At 40.2% G+C, this 23,424-nt stretch overlaps 1 protein-coding gene across 3 annotated transcripts in view; it reads right to left on the bottom strand.

The window, feature by feature from the left end:
* The window catches only part of CTNNBL1 (catenin beta like 1), a 163,411-nt gene that overhangs the window by 122,162 nt on the left and 17,825 nt on the right, over positions 1-23,424 (bottom strand). For all 3 annotated transcript variants that reach the window (XM_005604625.4, XM_070247722.1, XM_023626540.2), the window contains exons 2-3: positions 10,732-10,923; positions 6,752-6,858 (exon numbers count right to left, since the gene is read on the bottom strand). In XM_005604625.4, the coding sequence (XP_005604682.1) occupies positions 6,752-6,858; positions 10,732-10,923 (299 nt within the window). The remainder of the gene's footprint in view (positions 1-6,751; positions 6,859-10,731; positions 10,924-23,424) is intronic.

Here is a 23,424-nt window from a genome sequence, read left to right as displayed (position 1 = left end):
TATATTCAATTTTTGATGCTGTTGTGAACACAGGTTGAACAATTTCCCTGATGGTTAAACATTCTTCTACAATAGGAAAAGCCAGTATCTCACACTGCTGTCAGTCCTCCTCCTTCTCCCGTGGCAAAATCCTTCATTGAGCCCACACGCAGCTTCAGAATCCTTCTCTACACAAGGTTCCAAGAAGAGACCTCCAATCACTCACACAGCAAGTGTAGGAGATTAAGCCTATCTGAAATGCCTGTTCCAAATAATACATTTTTAAAAGCTACATGGTATTTCCTTGTGTAGACGTACCATAATTTATTTTACCAATCCCCCTTTGTCAGACATTCAGATGGTTTCCAATTTTTTCCCTTATGACAAATGACACTAAGACACATGTATTCATAATTACTGTGTTAGCATAAGTTCCCAGGAAGGAAAGTGCCAAATCAGAGAGTACACATAACTTAACAGATTTTGATAGATCCTGCCAGAAAGGTATCAATGGTGTATGAAGAGCCTGTTTCCCCTCACCCTCTTCAAAAACAGCATTACCTACTTAAAGTCTGCTCCAATTTGAGATGGGAGATATAACTTTTTATTTTGCATTTCTGATACTAAGATGGTTAAAATCTTGTTAATGTTTACTAGCTATTTGTATTTCTTCTTTGCCCATTTTTATATCAGGGTGCTCATCTTATTTACTGATTTATAAACACTCTATTTATTAAGGAAATTAATCTGTCATATGTTGCAAAAAAAATAAACCAGAGAAAAATATTTGCCCTTTAATTCGTACATTGTGTGTTCTGACACAAAGGTTTTTAAAGGTTTAAGTAATCAAATCTTTGCCTTTATGAACTTTATTTTACATGTATCCTAAGCAAGGTTTTTCTATGCTAAGATCAGATACATTTTATGGTGTACTTTTATGTTTATACAAATTTAAATGTTTAGGAGTAAATAAATCTGAAATTTATTCTAGTGTATGATATATGGCAAAGATCTAACTTTACTTTCTGCAAATGTTTGGCCAAATGCCCCACTACTATCGTCTATCCTTTTTTCCACAGGTTTGAAGAAATGCCACCTCTACCATACACTAAATTTAATGTGTACTCTATAATCTGTTTATGGGCTTTTCACTCCATTTCATTGATTTGTCTGCAAATTCCTGAGCCAGGACCACACTTCCATATTGTTAGTCTGCTATTGCAAAACACCCCCTTGTTAATCTTCTTTTTCAATGCTTCCCTGTCTATTCTCATCTGCTTATTATTCAAAGTAAATTTCAAAATTATTTTTGTCAGGATTCTCCCCCATATCACTTTTTTAAAGATTCCTTCCACTGTGCTTACAAATAGGTTACCTTTTTAGATCACTAGTTCTCTATCACCTGAAGTGTAGAAGCTAAATCAGAATCATGATTTGGAAGGGCTGGTAGGAAAATTCAGATAGTCCAGGGGGCAGCAGATCCATAGAATCGTTGAACCTAACAGGCTCAGCAAATCTCTAAGGACAGAGACTACCTCTCACTCGTCTCTGGACACTCAGCCCCAGGCACACTCCCTGGTCCACTGTAGAAATTCAGCAGATGCCTGCCCAATGAAGGAGCAGAGGAAAGCAGCTGCCACAAACGCTGCTGAGGTTTCAGGATGCTTAAAGAAGACAATATAGAGTCATCATTTTGATTAGATGACCCTAAAAGTTTGTGACATCTGTTTTGGGAACCATACTTTAGGAGGGACATAGAAACTAATTTGGGGAAGCAACTGAGATTACAAGAAGTCTAGATACCTCTCAAATGAGAATTTGTTGAAATTCTTTTTCATTCTGAGTTGAAATCTTAACAGAGCTCCCAAATAACGAAATAGGTTTCTTTGGAAAGTTAGACCCTTGTCGCTGGGAGATCCTAACTAATAAAGGGTGATATCAAAAAAAAAATCAAGAATTAGAATGAAGAATGGACTGTAGCTTTCCGTCCCTTCCAACTTTGAAATTCTTTCAAATATGCAATGTTAACTCAATGTTTTTTAGATTAGAAAGTCAGAAAATTATCAAAATAAGAAAGTCACCTGTGAGCAGAGAAACATCATAAAAATATCACTGTGGTCCAATGTTACACGAGTAACGAGATATAGTGGAAAATGCCCAGACTTCAGAATGAGATTGACCTGAGTCACACTCCCAGCCACACTATGTACTGGCTGCGTAACCATGAGCAGTGTGTCAACAAGTATTTATCGGGTACACACTGGGTGCCAGTTACTGTGCTAGGTGCTGAGGCTATAACAGATAACAAAAAAATCCCAGTTGCTGTCCTCATGGAGCTCCTAGCCTAGCACAAATATAAACAATCCTTTACATACAATTAGCCATAAGGATGCCTGGTGTTGCCCAAGAGAACTGCCACTGGAACACAGAGCACGGAGCCCCAACGTGGTCAAGGGAGACAGAGAGTACCAACCAACCTATCTCTAAACCTCAGCTTCCTTATAGTGAGGATTAAGAGATGATAAATATAAAGTGCCTAACAATTGTTGGCACATAGTGCGCTCACAGAATCCAGGTAAGCTCAAGTTTGCTATGGTACAACAAAGAAAATTTTCTTCTCTTTTTGCTGACAAAGTACAAGCCTACTCATTTAAAGCACACACTACAATATTTGCAGAGGGCTGCCCAGGGGTTAGGCACACCTTCAGCAACAGATGACTCACAGCTGGGGGAAAGGATCAAGTTAAGAGGTCAATGGGAAAGCAATAGAGCAAGATATTGAAAGAGTAACCCAAGCTGACATGAGGTCATCGATTCCATCTGGTATAACAGAGAATCTTCTACTGGCCTGCCCATGTGCATTTACTTCAGACCAGCAGGATGTTCTCCTTCAACCACAAGAGTGAAATTTGCAAACGACCAGCAAAGTTCAGAAATACCAGAAAAACAACAGAAACCGATGAGTGCTCCTGCAATCACAAACCAGCTATCAATGCACAGAGAACATGATGCTTCTTCCACCCAGGACCCCTAGGTGGGGGTAGGAGGTGGCTGGAGATCCTTTCAGGGGTCTATAAGAGCAAAACTATTTTTATAATAATTCCAAAACATTATTTGCCTTTTTCACTCTCATTCTCTTAGGAGTGTACAGAGTTTTCCAGAAGGCTATACACCATGTGATGATATCATTGCCCTGATGGCTAATGAAATATGTGCTTATGTATTCTAGAATTTTCTAAGATAAGCACTTTAAGGTCCTTAATTATTTAAGGGTGGAAAGGAGTCCTGAGATTAAAAAGTTTGAGAACCACTAAATAATTCTGCCCCTGCAAAAATGAAGAGAACTCCTACTAAAGGACTTACTAGGGAAACAGCACACTCTACTCAATGTGATATTTGAGAGAAAGATCACACAGTTCAAAGTAGAGGCTGCATATGGAGAATTGTCAATTGAATCTGAAATGTAGGCAAATGAAGAGAGGCATTTTTTGGTATGCAATCAAAATGACAATTGCATATACGGGAAAATAAATTTGAATGTTTCTGATCTCAACCAGAAAGTTTCATTCAAATCCACTCTAGCAATTTTCATCTTAATTGCACCTCGCTGGTCTAGAGAATTATAAAAGACACTGCACCAGTAAGAATTCAAGAACTCAAGGTTAAAAGACAATGTAGCTTCCTAACTGCTTTTGGCCATGAAAAAAATGTTCTTTATACATAATTTCAACTTTCAAATGTTCATATTTAAAAACTAAAATAGTACATAAAATTTTGTCTGAATGGAAAACACTGTTGATTTTTTTAAATGAAATAAATTTTCTTAAAACCACTTTATGAATTTTAACACTAGAGCACCTGTGGTACCTAAGATGTGGATGGTGAACACAACCTGCAGAAACTCACTGCTCCAAACTGACAGAAGTATACCTACCAAGTGGGCAAACGCAATACTGGCATTCCAAGAAGTAAACCGGATTTCTTAAATTTCCAGTGTTACCAGCCTACGGTACAGCTTCCTCATTATGCACCCTTAGGTTCCGAGCAATGGGGATGTAATAAAGTGACATCAATTATATAAGATCTCTCCTGTTTACTGAGCACCTATAGTATGGCAGGTACTGTGCTAGGTACTACAAACAGAGACAAACAAGACACAGTCCACCTCCTAAAAGGACACAGAATCTAATGCAGAAAGACCACTGAGGAAAGAAATAACAATAAAACAAATGGCAAAGATGTTAAAGACTGATCACATTAATTATGGGCAAGAACACAGGGAAAGAGACCTGCTAGGGGGAGAATTAAAGAGTACAGTGGGGAATTGGGCAGTAGTTCTCAAAGTTTAAAAAGCACACAGCCTTCAATCCGGGAACTCAACATTTAAGTGCCTATCCCGCAGAAACACATGTAAACACATGTACATGAAGACACGCACACGGAGGCTCACTGCAGCGCTGTTACAAAGCCAACATTCAAAACAACCAAATGTCCATCAACAGCAAAATGACAGATAACTCCCAGTCTCCAAGCCATGAAACATTATGCACCAGTCACAAAACACAAGGTAAATATGTGTGTACTAACATGGAAAGATGTTATGTTATGTGACCCAAAAACTCAAGGTGCACAATATGTACACTATAATTTAGGTAGGAAAATATCTGCGAATTTACACATATATTTAAATAAGTGTACAGAAAACAGTCTAAAAGGATACTAACACAAGCGTTCACAGGGGCCATCTCTAAGACAGGGGAATGGAAAGGAGCCAGCGCAGCGCAGGAGAACTTTCATTTTTTACTCTACTTACACACTGTTGGTATTTTTTACAATGACAAGCTATTCATGTGTAACTGTGTAATCAAACACACACACACAGTGCACTATGACAAGTGCTACCGTATGATGGAGGTCAGCACAAAACCACATAGGACTCTGGTGTTGGGAAAGCTGAGCTCCGATCTAGCTACTCCTCCTGTCAAAGAGGGATGTGGCCATAGGTCCAGTAACAGGTTCTCTTCTACCTCCTCTTCCACAGCAGAGAAAACATAGTGGACCCCATCAGCTTTAACAGGTTGCCACGATGACTTGCCCTCTGAGACCTCTGTGCCTTCGTTCATGGTAGTCACACTGCCTGGCATGCCCTTCCATGTTTTTTTTCTGCCTATTAAGATCAAAATCATGGGGCCGGCCCTGTGGTGCACCAGGTAAGTGTGCACGTTCTGCTTCAGTGGCCCAGGGTTTGCCAGTTCGGATCCCAGGTGCAGACATGGCACTGCTTGGCAAGCCATGCTGTGGTAGGTGTCCTACATATAAAGTAGAGGAAGATGGGCACAGATGTTAGCTCAGGGCCAGTCTTCCTCAGCAAAAAAAAAAAAAAAAAAAAGAAAGAAAGAAAGAAAGAAAAGAAAAAAGAGGAGGATTGGCAGCAGATGTTAGCTCAGGGCTAATCTTCCTCAAAAAAAAAAAAAAGAAGATCAAAATCATTCTTCAAGGCTCAGCTCAAATACCACCTCCTCTGTGAAGCCCTTAACAGCCCCCATCTTGGTATTCACTGCTTTTTCCTCTATGCTCACACAGCACTCTGCTTGTATCTCTTTCAAGGTATATTTTTTTCCTTCTACTGTGCATTTATAGTCAGTCTTCCTGGTAACCTATAAACTTGAGTGCAAAGACTGTACTATTCAACTCTTAATTGCCTGATGGTCTTGGGTATATTAAGATTCATTAAAAGTGTATGTCCTGGGAGGGAGAAAGACAGGAGGGAGAAAGAGATTTAGAACAGTAAAATCTGTATAAATATGAAAATCCTTTTAGTGAGGATTCAAGACTGACTGAAAGATACCAGATTCCTCACTACAGCACTTTCCAGTACACCGAGGAGCTGGTGTAGGAACAGCGATACTAACTATCATTTCATGAGCACTTACTATGTGCCAGGTGCTAACTAAACACTTCCCACTACTCTGATCTAATCTTCACAACAACCCTGTGAGGGAGGTATTATTTCTCCATACAGATAAGATACCTGAAGCAAAGAAAGGAGAAGTGACTTACTCAAGGTCATGTGGGAGTCATACCCGTATTTGTCTAACCCCAAAGCATTTGGCACTTTCCCAACAGTAAAGCTATCAGCAATGGCAGCCATGGTCAGTTTTCTTTGGGCCTTGAGAATAATAATATAGAAAAGAGTTAACATAACAGGCCTGATCTTTAGCAGGGCCTGATCCTAGGCTGGCATCCGGGAACTTGGCTTTTGAAATGTTCCTTAAGTGATAAGGTTGTTTTGCCCACCTGTGGCACTGAACACCTGCTTTCCTTCTGGGAGTCTGGAATTTTGGTAGTCGTTGCTGGCAGAGAATGCCTACATGACCTGTCCTCAATAAATCTCCTGGACATGGAGTCTCAAACGGACTTCCCTGAACAGAAACACTGCACATGTGTTATTATTTCACTGCTGGTGAAAGGAGCATGTCTGCCTGACCCCTCCCAGTAGGAGAGAGAACACATAGGAAGCCTATACATAAATTTCTCCAGACTCTGCCTGACGTATCTTTTCCCCATGCTGATCCTGTTAGGTACCCTTGAGTACTACTCGCCTCTGAGTACTGTGAGCCCTTCTAGTGATTTCCCACTAGAAAGTCGGTTATCCTGGGACCCCTGATCCAAATCACAAAAACCAAAGCAGACAAAACAAACAAAAAACAAAACAAAAATAGCAAATAAAACACCTCAGAGGAGAAAGGGTATCAGTAAAACAGAGCCTTACTTCTCGGGATTGTCTGGAAACTTGATCCGCAACTCTTGGTTCTTATATGATCTTTTCTCAAATGTAAGGATCATTTTCTTCACCGAGCTTTCATCCAATGGTTCCTCCTGGTACAAAGGGACAAATGCAACAATTTCACCCAAACGGATTTCTTATTCACTAATCACTACTTCTTCCCCATGGCTCTTACATGCCATTCTGCCACTCCCCTTTCTGGGTTGAATGTACAGGACAAACTTTTATCTTGCCCACTAGAATGAGGGTAAGCGTCTATATCACATCCTACTTTGCATCACTCTGTGTGTCCCACATTTGGCACAGGAAGTTCAATTTAAGGTGTTAAAAGACTCGCTCATTCAACAAATATTTCTTGAGCATACTATATGGCATGAAGCAAGCAACACTATTAAATAAATATCACTTAATATTTATCTTGTCCTGGTCCTTTGTCATACAGGTAAGACAGCACTCAGACGTTTAAAAGAACTGGTTTAAGGCCAAACACTGAGTTAGTGACAGTGGTCCTCAATTATTTCCCTACACCAGGGGTCAGCAAACTATGGTCCAGGCCAAATCCAACTTACTGCCTATTTCTGAACAGCCCATGAGATAAGAACGGCTGTTAATTAGCAACAGTCACGGCTCTGTGTTTCTTACACATTACTGTACCTGCTCCTTACTAGTTGCCGAGAGGGGGATCAGACAGATACTTGGAATCCCAGTATAGCATCAAGAATTCAGTAACCTCGCTGAGAGAAAGCAAAAAAAACTAGTAGACCATACAGAATTTTCTTACTTCCTGCACTGGAATAATACCTACAAAGGTAAATAAAAGGAATTTTTGAAAGCTGAATCATTTTCCTCCAAAAAATCTACGCTAAAATTTCAGAAATGTTTTCTCCTCAGTTTATTCTCTAGGTTAAAGTAATGTGCCGCAGTGCATTCTGCCTCTCTAACCCTCTCCCAACTCCCAGTGTCATAGCCTTGTGGTTATTAACCATAACTCACACCTAAAAGCAATAAAGAAACTGCTATGAAGAGAACCTGAAATAGATCGTTTTGGAAAGCACTGAATCAACCCATAATTTTGTTAAGTACTCAAAAATGTTAGCTATTATTTTATTAAATTTCGATATTCATATACTGGGTTTTAAATGAGATACCTATAAATTGATCTTGAGCATAACACATTCCTTAGATTGTATCAATGACTCCTGGACCCTGAGGTACTCTGCTGGACCCCACCCCTTCCCCATTGTCCACAGCTTAAAGAGAGGTTCCCTGACACGGTAAAAACCAACGTCAGTGTCCTGGCTCAGCTGGGACTCAGAGTCTAGCTTCACCATTTACTAGCCACACGGCAACGTTACTTTGCTGAAAACAATCCTCAAACCCTCATCAAGTCCAATTGATTCTACCACGTAAGTCTTTCCTGAATTCATCCATTTGGCATTTAGAATGAAATCCTAAATCCTTCACATGACCTATATAAGGAAGGTCTACCAGGATCTGGCTGGCCCAGATAATCTCTCCAACCCCAAACCAGGACAAATATCCCTGTTGGTGGCCCATGTCTACTTGTTCACTATTGAGTCTCCAGTGCCTATTATAGTGCCTGGCACACAGCAGGCATCCAGTGAAGATCTGTTGAAGGAAGGAAGGAAGGCAGGGAGGGAGGGAGGGTGAAAATATTACCCGTATCTCTCAAGATCATAGAGATGACCTAAAGAGATGAGGTACATAAAATTGCTTACTATAAACTATATGACACTATATTACTGTAAGCTGTTATTTTTACTATTTGCAATAGGCACGATGTACCCAATGTACCACCAGGATTTAACTAAAATAATCTAAATTTCTAGGAAAGGGTTAAATCACTTTCAAGCAACCTCAATATCCACTGCTTTTCTTTCCTCCAGCTAACATCTCACCCACGCTGCAGAAAAAACCTTATTAGTGTTAATACAGCTCTCACAGGATTCCCCAAGTCTTAGCTTCTCCAGGGTTTGGCTTTCCTTCCTTTAATTTCTCTCCAGCACTGACGGAAAACTGAATTATCAGTCTTAGTCATCGGCCACAGCAGTATCTCTAATAGCTCAACGTCAGAAACCAGAGGGAGATTTCAGAAAGATAAATGCTGGTGATGTAGCACAAAAAGGACAATAATATTTTACAAGTTCACGTGACTTCACAGGGGCAAACATCACTTGTTTTTCATCAAATGGGACTTTGGTGGCAGTGAGAAAATAACTCCTGGACCTGTAGCCTTCCATGTGTCATTTTTACAAAGTGATCTCTTTTTCCCTGTCCCTTAACAGAAGGGCTGGTCTCCCAGCCTAGAACTGTCTCCCGGGCTAGAAACCACTTACCCATGACAGCTACTATCCTAACCCTCCAGTACCAGCCTTGCCCTACATGGGACTTACACCTGCCAATTAAATGCTGCTGCAGGGCTAACAGACTGAGCAGAAGCTAGTGAGGACGGAGGGAGGGAGAGAGGGAGGTCGTGCTGCACACAGTTCGTCCAAGCCTGGCAGGGCTGCTGCCCTCAGAGAGGAAATTCAGGACTGTCTTCCACCATAGATTTCCAAAGTGTCACCATCTTTTAGGAACAGACCCCCAAATTAGCACTGGTACAAATCCTAATGAGGAGAGACTTATTGTCATAACACAGTAAAGACATTTTTGGAATGTGAATCAATTTTTTTTCTTCTCAGAGTCATGCTCCAACTTCATTTTTTAAATCCAAACTTCGCATGTCTTTGAGGGAAGCAAAAAGCAGCTGGCTTTTAAGAATCTATTTCCATATTTCACATTGAACAAAATGCCACAGAGAAATAACATACAAGTTAACACTTAAGGATTTAAAAAGACAAAAAGGTAAGGTCATTTTATTTTTAATCGCTGATATTTTACTTCTACTCTTTTCAGCTTCATTCATTTATTCATTCAATAAATATTTATTAAGGGCCTACCAAGAGCCAGGCATTGCTCTGCGTGCTAGAGATACAGCTGTGAACAAAACAGAGCCAGACCCTGTTTTCACAGGAGGTTGGGGAGAGGAAAAGAAATGAGCAGAATAAAGAAACAAGCATTTCAGATCATGATAAGTGCTGTGATGACAATATACAGAATAAGTGATAAGAGGGTGAGAAAATGACTTACAGGGCTACCTCAGAGATAGGAAAGACTTTTCTGAGGAGGAGACATCTGAACTGAGACCTGAATGAGAAGAAACCAGCCATGAAAGCATTACAGGATGAAGAACATTCCAGCAGATGGCACAGAAGTAAAAATATCCAGAGGCAGGAAGGAGTGCAAAGGCCCTAAGACATCTTAAGGAACAGCAAACAGAAAGACACTTAAGGATTTCTTTCCCTAAACTGTGTTTTACGTCACCTAAACACCTAATCCCTGAGCTCCCCCTTGAACTTCTCTACCTCTGTTGCTTTGCTGGGCCTTACTCTACTCTTCTGTAAAGTAGGAATTGGGAGTGCAGTAGACCCTTGGAAGTTACATATGTAATATTCTCTGTTTGAACTACAAATGCATTGCCATTTCAACTGCCTGAAAAGCCCTTCTTCCACTTGTTTGATAAAATTCTACTCCTCTTTCAGACTACTGAATATATGCAAAGATGGGAGGGCTTTCTCTGTCCTCAGTACGGTCCAGGAAGCCGCCCTGACCCTCCTCAGTCAATATCAATAGCCCCACAGTCCAGTGCTTGGGCCTCAATTATAACACATAATTCAGAATAATTGTCAAACTCTTATCAGTAATGTTCTTTACACTTTCCAAAACGCTTTCCCAACTCCATTATCCCACTTAACCTTCACATCAACACTGTGAAGTAAGTATCCTTAACCCCATTTTACAGATTCTGCTGGGAAGTCAGAGAAATTTGGCCCAAAATTACACTCTACAGATACTATGGCAGGGCCAGCCAACTTAGCTCCCAACCAACCTCTACACCTTACCTCCTCCTCTTCCTCCTCACCCTCTCTGTCAATAATCTGAAGAAGCCTTTTTTTGTCATCATCTGCTTCTTCTACCACAGCAGTCATTTCCTCTTCCCGATAGCGGCCACGTTCTCGAGTACCAGCTTGTTTCCGACGCATTTTCAGCTCTTCCTCTTCATCATCCCGGGGACGTTTCGTGCCCCTGTTGGGCTGAGAAAGAGAAAAAAACAAACACAGGATTTTAGAGCTGGAAAAGATGTAGAAGGGCACACATAGCAAATATTCTAAAAGCTTTCAGGAATTCCCCAACTGGAAAGCGCCACACAATTTCTCCCACAAAATGGAGTGAAGTTCTAAGTGGTTATGTTTCAGACCTTTAATGATTCTATAAAAATATGATTAAAGTCACCTCTAAGGTAGTTGGCTTTTTTTTACAGAATTTTTTCAACATGCAACGTTTTATCACTTCACAAAAGCTCCTGTGTATACAGAAATCACAGGGAACAAAGCCACTTTGAGATGGGGACATTGGGTTAGGTGGAAGTTACTAGTTAGGATACAAGCCCCAACACCAATCCCTTAGCATGTGGTTTTAATTCATGTCTAAGAAAGATTACAGTCACTCACAAGTAGTTCAAACGGAGACTATTACATATGTAACTTCCAAGGATCTACTGCACTCCCAATTCCTACTTTACAGAAGAGCAGAGTAAGGCCCAGAGGTCAAATAACCAGCAGCAGCACTGAAAACAGAATGAGCACTTCCTGACTCCTAGTCCAGGGCTCTTTCCACCATACTGTCAGGACCTCATTGTGCCTCTGACACTGCAAGGTCCCAGAACTTATTCATCCTATAACTGGAAGTTTGTACCAAAAGGTTGCAAACATTAGTGAAATAACTCTCAACTATAACAGCAATAAACAAATATATGAAATTATATAAGGTAATCCACATGATTATGTCTTCCCCATCACAAAACATCTGTGTTAGGCTCTTCAATGAGCTTTTCTTTATCTGTTATAACAACTGCACACACCAACAGTGTGGTAGGTGCGACATGGTATGTTACTACTAAACAGAAGAAAATGTCACATTCACCGCCAGCCGGCTAAGTTGTTTGGTGATAACAGACAGGTTTCTATTATACTAATTTCTATTTCTACTATCTCACCTTGCGACTTATACCCCACACTGTTACTGAACTCCACTATCCCAGTGGTGCAAAGTCATTCCTTTCTCAACTCATGTACCCTGCTGGTTCCACATACCAGGTGCTTCAGTAAGTCTAAGCATGTGACACTGCTTAGAAAACTCACATCAGACAATTTGGTTTCTAGGGTACCACCTGCTATTTTTCACTGTGTTCCTAGCCACCCTGGGATAGATTATAATTTCATATGATCACACTCTATTTCCATAAACAAGAAAATTACAAAAACCTATTGTAATCATTACTGGTCTATATCTAAAAAAATAAAAGAAATCAACATGCCAGTAAGCACGGACTACAAGAAAAAGGAGGTATGGTTTTCATGTGAGAAGGGGAAGGAAAGGTAGCTGGATCCTGAAGGAGGGCAGGCTTCAAACTATAAATCCGCAGCTCCCCAGCAGGTAAGGAACTTCAGCCCCCAGGAGCACTAATTCTTTCGGGCTCATCAAACAAGCCCTGCTGTGATTCTGATTAGCGTGAGCTTACTACCCAGGCGAGCCAAAGCACGAGGAGCCAAAGCACGAGCGAGCGCCACAGTTCTCCATGGAAAGGAGACTTCTGGATTGTTTCTCTCTGAGGGCAGAGAGAAAAAGCAGTGGACCACAATTACAAGGAGAAAGCTAAACAGTACCTCAGTTAAGAAACGCAAGATAGAAGAACACCGGCAATGTCTCTCTTAAACGCATCTTCCAATCCACTTCTTTAAAATGAACACTTCAGAGGTCGGGGAGGAGACTCATTTTTACCTCTAACAATTTCCATTGAAATAGCAATTTCCTTCTGCAGAACTTAAAGCTCTTCATCTTCACCCCGTCTCTGGAGCAGAAAGGTGGTTAACAGCGCTATTTTCCAAGTAGGGAGACAGGATGCCCGAGATCCTTTAATGACCTCTTACAAAGACAACCTGGTGCCTTCTAAAAGCTGCACCTGACCTCTGGGAAGTTTGCTAATCTACCAGGATTCCAGAATCCTAAGAGGACAGATCTGAGGGACTTCAGGCAAGAATATATACCCATAAATATAAGTCATACAAGACTTTGGCAAAGTTAAAATAATATTTGTTAAACCACTCCTTCAACAAATAATTTATTAAACAATACCAAGGCTTGAGGAGTCCTCCAGTAATCAGCTGGCCTAGCAGCAGTCCCAGGTTTCCATTAGGATGATGTCTCTAAATGAGGATGTAGGAATGGAAAGGGCCAGTATGGAGTCTCCAGACAGGAATAGCTTTGTTAATCTTTACGAACGGTCTAAATACAACATCTCTAAAAGAGCAACCTCTAGGTTCACCAGCTGTTTCTCCAACTCTCTTCCCCCTGACACAGGGTATCCAGCTTTAGTCCCCTCATGACAACTCTGTGGCAGAGCATAGCAGAACCCATTAAGATGCTCTGACATGGCTCCTTCTCCAACAACAGCTCCCACCTCCCTCTCCAACAGATGGGTAAGCCGTTCAAAAGCACTGATATACTTTACTGCAGCATTTTTCTCTCCCAAGGCAAAATTTTAAGAACTTCTTTTCTTTCATTTCTTCTCAACCCTCAATTGTCTCTTTTTCAGATCCTAACACTCCAAATAGAGATGTTTCTACTCATTTCCGAAATCTGACCACTCCAAATAACAGTGAGGATTCATTTACTTAACAAATATTTATTAAGTACCAGTTACGTATAACACATTGGTGCTAGGGACAGGGGACATAAGTGTGAATAAGACAAAGACTACTTTGCTACCAATGGGCTTAACAGTCTAGGACAAAACTGTCCAATCAAAATATTAATGCAACCCATAGACATAATTTTAAATTTTTTAGTAGTCACATTTTAAAAAGTAAAAAGAAACAGGTGAAATTAATTTTAAGAATATATTTCATTTAATCCAATATATCCAAAATAGCATCATTTCAACATGTAATCAATATAAAAAATTACTAATACGATATTTTACATTCTTTTTTTTCCACACTACGTCTTTGTAATTTAGTACAGGTATTTTGCACTTATGATGTCTCTCAACACAGACCTAGCTCCATTTCACATGCCCAACAGCCATATGAAGCTAGTGGCTACTATACTGGACAGCACAGGTCCAGGGGATTTTCATCTGAGGGTTCCTGTTCCTTGATAAAGGCAAAATGGAATTGTCTTTCCAGCAACACTGAACGAAATATGGACTCATAAAGCTGAAGTCCTGTTAGTGAAAGGTCCCCAATAAAAACTGTGAAGTTAACAACACCCTGACCCAGAAATTAACTTCAAGATTATATTTACCAATATTCACCACTGCAAGAGTGATTGGTTATACAAAACAAAGCAAGCATATGTAACTGGGGAAGAAGCTTGGAGCTGTCAAACTGATTTCGGTACAGAAGAGCCAAAGAGCTCTGGATCCAGAAAAAGAATAACTCTCACAGCCTACAGAGAGGCCAACAGCTCAGGCGCAAACTCTCCTTGTGTCTTACACCACCAATCCCAAGAGGATTAAGCCATTCTTACCCGTCATCTTTGGAGATTAATTTGTTGTAGTATCTGAAAAGTGCTTGGAATCCCTCAAGATGAAGGAATGACAAAAGAAACTGTTCTTAATAAAGTCATTTCTCTGCTTCTGCTGCCCACAGGACTAGAGAAAAAATGATTAACTCTTAACTTCTGATGTACCAGAAGATCAGCCTTTAAAGATTTTTACAATCTTCCACATTTCCTGCCTTACTCCCAATAGGTGATGAGCAGTATAAATGCTCACTCGGCATTTGCCACCATCTAAGCACACAGCTGGTTGCCTTTCTAGGATACAGAAAAGATTCCCACTTACTCAAAGTTTATAGTAAGCTTCACAATTATATAAATAAGGTGCTTTTACTTTCCAAAACTCTTGAAGCTTATTGTGTGTGCAGGCACGCGTATGTGTGAAATTATATATATATAATTGGATGGATACATATATCTCCATCCCCCTGGAAACAGAAATCAAGACATCTCCACGAAAGCTTTGAAAGAGTTAAAAAATTAAATAAGCAATCTGCCTAGGATACTCCCTGCGTACCCAGACAATATCCAACCTAAGCTTTAGGTTTCATTTTCCCTCTCTCCCTCTCTTCTTTTTTTTTTTTAATTAAAAAGCAGTGAGAAGCTGTAGCTATAATGAGGGGCTGTGGGAACATGCAGTTATATTGGGCTCAAAGTAATGTACCATAGGAAGAGGCTACATCACCAGAACGAATCCTAAATTGAAACTCCACTATGAAACCAACTCCATTTCCTCTGAGCATGCAATCTATATTAACGTATTTATGGTCTGTCTCGACCTCAATTAGACTTGGGGGTGGGGAGGAAGAAAGGGGACTTCTATAATAAGCAATAATGGGATCATTATGATAAATTATGAAAACACACAGTGCAATTATTAGTGTGAAGAGCACATCTGTACCAGGATATAACAGTGTAGATATGTATTGTGGGGCGAATGCCTAAATATAGCTCAATATTCCAAGTTACTTGGCTAAGAAAGGGAATAATTTTCATAAAATGTACTTTCATGCCAATGGAAGAAAAAATATGTTCAATTCTATTAAGCAAATGGAAAAAGTCAAAGGAAATCTGCTATAACCTTCTAATAAACCAGGAATTCTTCATCCAGCACCAAGAAGCTCAGATAACTTCAGAAAAGGGTCTTCCAAATGAGGGCAGGAAGTGCTGTTTCCTAAATATAAAACAATGGCGAACACAAAGAAATTTGAGCTGAAAGAGAGAATCTAGTTTACCCCTCTCTCTGTAGAAATAGGGAAATCTGAGCCCAGGGGTTTAAGCAACTTGTCTGTGGTGGGCAACAAACACAAGGCCTCCAACTCTCAATACAGCGCTCTTCCTTCTTCACCATACACCCTAGTGGTTCCTAACCTGTTTGCAACGGGGATAGCATACATGGAAGATGAGTTTTGGGGTCAGATTTTCCTAAATTCAAATCCTGGTCCCTCTACTTAGCAGCCCTGGAAAATAAGTTACCCTCTCTACTCGTGAGTTTTCTTAATCTATAGACTGGGAACAATAACTACTTTCACAGAGACATTTATACATGTATGTACATATACACATATACATATATGCACATAAAAGCCAATGTTTCTAAAGTGTTGAGGACAGTTTGGCCCGTATAAGACAACACATGTTGCTTTCCACCTCTCTTTGACATACCTGATTCAAAATCAAAGAACCTCGAAGTTGGAAAAGGTTTTTTTTTTTGGCGTTTTTTTTTTAAGATTGAATAAGGGGCCGGCCCCATGGCTGAGTGGTTAAGTTCACGTGCCAGGCTTCGGCTGCCCAGGGTTTCACCAGTTTGGATCCTGGGCACGGACATGGCACCACTCATCAGGCAACATTGAGGTGGTGTCCCACATAGCACAACCAGAGGCACTCACAACTAGAATCTACAACTATGTACTGGGGGGCTTTGGGGAGAAGAATTGAAAAAAAAAGGAATAAGGAAGATCTCTTTGGGGCTGGCCTCATGGCTCTGTGGTTAAGCTCCCGTGCTCCGCTTCGGCAGCCCTGGGTTCCACCAGTTTGGATGCTGGGCGCGGACATGGCACTGCTCGTCAAGCCATGCTGAGGCAGCGTCCACATGCCACAACTAGAAGGACCCACAACTAAAATACACAACTATGTATGGGGGGCTTTGGGGAGAAAAAGGAAAAATTAAAAAATTAAAAAATAAAAAGACTGGCACCTGAGCTAACATCTATTGCCAACTTTTCTTTTCTTCTTCTTCTTCTCCCTGAAGCCCCCCAGTACAGAGTTGTGTATTCTAGTTGCAGGTCTTTCTAGTTCTGCTATGTGGGACGCTGCCTCAGCATGGCCTGACCCGTGGTGCTAGGTCCACACCCAGGATCCAAACCAGCAAAACCCCAGGCCGCCGAAGCAGAGAGTGGGAACTTAATCACTCAGCCACAGGGCCAGCCCCTGGACAGGTTTTAAAATGAGGATCCCTTTTTCTTCTGGTGAGGAAAACTGGCCCTGAGCTAACATCTGTGCCAATCTTCCTCTATTTTGTACGTGGGATGCCACCACAGCATGGCTTGATAAGTGGTGTGTAGGTCTGCACTGGGGATCAAACCTGTGAACCTCAGGCCCTGGGAGCGGAGCACACAAACTAAACCACTACACCACCGGGCCAGCCCCAAGGATCCCTTTTTTAATGTCAAAATGTTTGACAGACCCCACTCCCAGCTGCACTTTTTAGTATCCAATGATTGAGAAAACACACAATGACAAACAAATACATTGCTCTCTACTTGGTAATATTTTTCACTGAATTTGTGTTTTTAACTCCCATATTTTAAGATATAGAGATGGATTTTGAGAGAGATTTTGATTGAGATTCATTCTACAGAAAATGCTTGTGTATACCTGAACCCACAACCTTTTGCAATAATTCTGAGGCACTAGAGATAGTCCAGACTTTAGGAACCTTTGATCTAATCTAGTCATCTGAGGTTTGAATACTCTTTAAAATATCTCTGCTAGGCCTTGGCTGGGGTTTTCCTAACATTTCCAGTGACCAGAAACTTACCTCCTCCCCTAAATTGTGGCCCCTCCATCTTTGGATCACTTACAGAGTTTATTAAGTTGAGAAGAAACCTTTCAACTTACACTTTTCTCCCCTGGTCCCTAATCTTTCTCCTTAAATGATATAAAACAGGTTTAGTCTCACTCTCACATTCAAAAAAAAAAAATCTTTACATTATTTCAAGACAATAACCCTATTTCTTTTTCAGAATTAAACACTTTCAATATGGGGGAGGGGTGCATGCAACAGAGGGGGAAAAGGGAGGTATACATATTACTGAATTCCTTCCTACCATTATTTTGGGATTTCATGATTTTAAACCTTTCTGATATCTCTTAAGATAATTAGACATATGGAATGTCACAAACTCAAGCTTGAAGACGGATTTGAAATGCTCAGAAATCATCTGCTGTTAACCTTACCTGATTACATTTTGTCAGAATAAAAGGGAGTTTTCAAACACTCATTTTTACCAGATGGCAGTGAGTGGTCTGACCCAGAAGTTACAGATGAGCTGCAGAAATGAGTTTTCCCTTGCCTTTGCTGGCTGCACATTCACTGGTGACATTTTACAACGAGGACTTCTGGCTCAATCAATATTTGCAGGCATGAAGCCTGCCAAAGTTAACATCAGGGCTCCCTTGCAAGTTTGCTTAAGGCACCAGCACTGAAAAAGCTCACAATCTCTAATGCTTCAACTACCATCAGCCACAGTTCATAACTAGGGATCAAAGTCGTCAGAGACAGAAAATTCTACCCACCTCAAAGAGTTCTTGTGATGACTGAAACACTTACAAAGGGGCCCTATGTAAACTATAAAGTTTATACCAATGTAAGGGAGTATCATGGTATTTTTAAGAAACATCTGAGGGAAAATTCCACATATTCATATATAATTATATATTATGCCTTTGTAAGACCCAAGGTTTAAAAAAAAAATAAATCAATGAATCATGGCAATTACTACCTCTTTTTCTGGAAGGAAAACAGGCACCAAAAAAGCCTCAAAATCTCAAAGAAAAGTTATTGCAAATATAAAGCAGAACCCTCATTTATTTAACTCCCAATAAAAAAAATTTATAGGTACTGAGACCAGGGTAATTACTGAAGAATGTGGGTTTTATCAATGTCCACAATAAGAGGACAAAAAAAATCAATGTATCAAAAATTAAAATCACCAGCAGTCTCACTTATGGTCTGTAATTTGATTGGCTGACAAATAACATGGATGTGATTTATGATTTAAATCACTAGTTATGAAGACTCCACTTAATCAATTTTTCCTACCAAAAAAATTCTTACTCCTTGTTAAAGTCTGAATACATATTCATCTCATCTCCAAAGGGTGTGTAGAGTTCTTTTTCAGAAGTACCAACTATACTTTAGCGTCCATGATTTACCTTGACATCTTCTCTGATTAACTCTGCAGCTGCATCAGAAAGCTGAATGTTGATTCGGTTTCTTTATTTATCAAGGCTAACAGAAGTAGATACTTGTAAAACCACTGGAAGGTAAACTACCTCCATTTTAGAAGACTTATTATGAACGTTTTGTCAGCTCCACCAGAACCATTATCATTCATTCATTCACTCAGGAAGAGTTTACAGAGCTAATAGAACCTGAATGTCACTCTACTAGGTGCTAGAGGGAATATCAGACATCAATCCAACAAGAGTAACAACAGAATTGCACTGATCTAAAAGAAGTAACATAGTACAATGCAAAGCGCAGCAGACTAATATTAGAAAAATCTGGATTCTGGTCAATCACTTAAGAGTCACATGACCTTAGATAGGTCATCGGACTTACCAGCACTGCATTTATAAAAATGCTCTGTCCTGGCTCTGCTACCTCAGAGGACTGTCTTTAGTAAATCTTTAGTAAGATAAGGGAGAGTAAGATCAAATAAGATGAAGATAGAGCACTTTGAAAAGAAACCAGGGCCTAGGATTCAATTCCTCTTAATGATTGCTAACTGCAAAGTCCTATGTATACACAACAGACTTTTAGAATTATCTAAAATCAGCTTTTGACAAGGGGTATAATCACAATTATGCTCACAAAAGAAAAAATACTGAGCAGTCCATAAGCGTATAAAAAGGGACTCAACCTCAACAGAAATCAGGGAAATGCACATAAAAACAAGGAGACTGTCATCAGACTGGCAAAAATGAAAAAATAAAAATCTGGCAATACCATGTGTTGGTGAGGATGTGGAGAAACAGAAATTGTTAAAATCTGCTGATAGGGACATAAATGAGTAGAGCTAACTGGTGATGCCTAATAACACTGAAGATGCATATATTCTACAGCTATCCCAGCAGTTCGACTCCTAGGTATATACACATTAGAGAAATTTTCGGACATATGCACAAGGAGATATTTAAAGAATGTTCACTGGAGCATATCTGTAATTTAAAAAAAGGGAAATCTTAATGATCAATGGATGCATACATAAGTAGTAACAGTAAAAAAAAGAATGCATGAGAATCACCAAATTCAGGATAATGACTGCTTCTAAGAAGGGCAATAAAGAAATTGCATTAAGGAGTGGAACGGAACAGAATTAGGGAAGGGTACACAGGAGACTTCAACTGTATTTATAATACTTTATTTCTTAAGAAAAGAAAAATTTGAAGTAAATTCCACAAAATGGTATGGTTGTGCACACACTTATGGGAAAAAAGGAGGGGACCACTAGAAACTAGTAGAGAATCATGCAGAACAAGTCATGCCCAACTGGTTGTAGTCCCTTGATATTGTTACTGCTGATTAAGGTTAAGGGTTTACCAAATATAAAGGGTACCTTTATCTCAATAAGATCTTTCACAAAGTTATCCAAGAGGGCAGGTGGAGAAATGTGGGTGAACGGTAGTACGGATAGCTAGATACATAACTGGTTGAACCAAAAGAGTATGAGTAGAGCCCTTTGTTTAATTCAAAATAGGAAATATATCAAGTCCCTGCCAGGGGAAATGTGACTTGAAAACAATTCATTCAGAAAAGAGCTGACAGTTTTAGTAAATCTCAAATTCAATGAATCAACAGGATGAACAACTTTAATTTCTTTTAAAGCTAATGCATATTAAGGATGCACTATTGGAAGCATAACATCCAATTCAGCTACAGTCCCATAGCACTGAGTTAGCCACAACACTTTAAAAAAGATATTACAATTCAGATAATGCATGAGCAGGATAGTACAGGGTCTGGAAACCTTGCTACAGGAAAAACCAGTAAGGAATCAGAAGACTTGGGAAGGGACCCAGAAGTCACCTTCAGTTATTTAAATGATAACCTTGAATGGGATAAATACATACAGTGCTACCATGAATGACAGATCATGTTCCTCTCCTCCTTGATTCCAGCTAGAGAAATCCTACTCAGCCTTAAGCCCCAGCTCAAAGGTCACCTTCTCTAAAGGTCTTCCAAATACTCTAGTAAGACCTCTGAGCTTCCTCAGCAGTGTGTCATACCTCTATCAGGACACAACACATGCATTAATAAATCTCCACCTCCTCTACCAAATCGTAAGCTAGGGCCTCACGGGGAGGAACTCTGAGATCTAACCCTTGCTCCTAACACCTTAGCCCAGCTCATGGCAGGCACTTAATCCATGCTGCTAAATCAACGAGAGACATGAGGAGAGGACAGCTAAACCAATGAAGTACCTAGCAATCATAGTCTACTATTAGCAAATGTATACAATGTATACACATTCTCAGAATTCTGTGGGTCATTAGGGTGACTGCAGCCAGGCAGAACCCATCTGTTCTGCACCTACATACTTGATCATTTTATGCCACCCTGGGCTAAATTTCATATACTGCTTAGTAAATTTTCTAACAGTGGCCCCAAGAGATAGTCAGAGGGTAAGAATAGTAAAACTCAGATTCAGACAAAGAGTGTCAGTACAACCTCATAATTTACACACAAATTCCTAAGACTCAAGGAAGTGACAAGACTTAGGCCTTGAGCCATAGAACCGGGTCTGAAACCTAACTCTCACTTTTGCAGGAGCAGGATATACAACCTCAGACTCCTTGCCTTAGTCACAGCCTCAGAAACTATCATCTCAAAGGCATATGTGCATCACCTCTCACTTCTGCCATCACCTTTCAAGCAACATTAAAATCCCTTCTGCTCCTTTTCTGCCCATGCCTTTAGCCAGGAAAGCTCTTTTCTGTAGCTGCTTCTTGCCCATTTGGAAGTTCACTACCAGAAGAGCTTAGGGTCATCTGTCTATATGGAGATTTCAGTAAGAACTCCCTCTCCCACATCATTTGGGGAACCACACTGAGCCCAAGGGCATCTACCATTAACACCAGTCCACTATGAATCTTTAAACATTAAATAACAAATTATTATGGCAAAGCTATTTTAAACTATTTGTAGTTTTAAACGAAGGCTCAGATGCCAGAAATTCACTTTACTTAGGGTGACACAAAGGTTAGATACTTTCTAAGTGTATGTCACAGAGGTTGGGGGGAGTGGAGGGTGCATCCAGCAACCAGCAGACCCACACAGCAGTTTTGCAAGTTACACAGCACACCTGTTATATGTAACTATGCTGAGAGAAGTCTCCAGCCAGTGGAATATTGCCTCTAACAATGGCCTATGTCATTAAGACTAAAGTGGGGCAAGGACATCTTTAATTACTTTTTCTATTAGTTGCTTCTGAGGTCATCACCAAGACTCAAGACTGCATTCCTCTTTCGAACAGCACCAGTGGTTGGAGGGAAAAGGTGTATACTAGCAGGAGGAGAGATAGGAAAGAAAAAAGGGAAGATGTTTTGAGGAAATGAGAAGGTGAGAATAAATGACCTGGGACTCAATGAGTGAGAACCAGATCCTAAGTGAGAAATGAATCATTTTATTCACTTACAAAAACTATGTCTTTCACAGTTGCTCATTAATTCCTAAGGGTTCTGACATGGTTTTGATTTCAGAAGCCTAGGACATTAGCTATTACCATTATTTCTTTTAAAGCTTAAAACTTATCCACGTAAGTCTGTTACACAATGGCTGCCACATTTATTTCAAGGTAGACAGAACTCACATGAAACTTTACCCTGAGTATCTTGTTAAAAAGAATATTTTTCAACATTATGGGTAATACTTTAGAGTCTGAAAACGTAGCATGATTATTTAATACACTTCCCAGCACTTGAGCACCGATTTACCTCTCTCTCAGCTTGAGTGAAGTATCTGGTGTTATGGCCTCAATACATGCCTGCTGATAAGTCCATCAAAAACAATGAAAAGAGATGGTTTCATGTCTGCTTTTGTCTAAGATGCACTTTATTTTCCTCAACTCAAAGGTTTTACTATTTCCAGAAGCTCTACAAACTACCAAAGTTAGCAAAATACCTCCATTCCCAATAATGACAAGGATGGTGAATAAGTTATTCTTAGAGTCAGCAATATTTCCTCCACCTAGAAAACAGAGAGAATCCTAACCACCTGGCTACATGCAGTATAATCAAAAGGAATCCTCTGGTAGCCTGGGTGAACACCTCTTGCCCACCTACAAATTTCCTCTACAAGCTCTATGACCACCACCACAACTCTCTCTCAGAGAGGCTAAAAAATTGACTTTAGGGGCGGCCCAGCAGCGTAGCGGTTAAGTTCACGCGCTCCGCTTCAGTGGCCCCAGGTTCACCGGTTCGGATCCCAAGCGTGGACCTATGTGCTGCTCATCAAGCCATGCTGTGGCAGGCGTCCCACATATAAAATAGAGGAAGATGGGCATGGATGTTAGCTCAAGGCCAATCTTCCTCAGCAGAAAGAGGAGGATTGGTGGCAGATGTTAGCTCAGGGCCAATCTTCCTCAAAAAAAAAAACTGACTTTAAATTGATTTGAAACTAGTAACTGCTCACTTCAAGAATATTTTAGGATACTCAGTTTCCTAGCAATAGCATCTAGTAGACCAGATAA

The sequence above is a fragment of the Equus caballus genome, chromosome 22 (assembly GCF_041296265.1).
Source record: "Equus caballus isolate H_3958 breed thoroughbred chromosome 22, TB-T2T, whole genome shotgun sequence".
Classification (NCBI taxonomy): domain Eukaryota; kingdom Metazoa; phylum Chordata; class Mammalia; order Perissodactyla; family Equidae; genus Equus; species Equus caballus.
The sequence above is the reverse complement of the archived record's forward strand: the minus strand, read 5'-3'. Positions and strand labels throughout refer to the sequence as shown.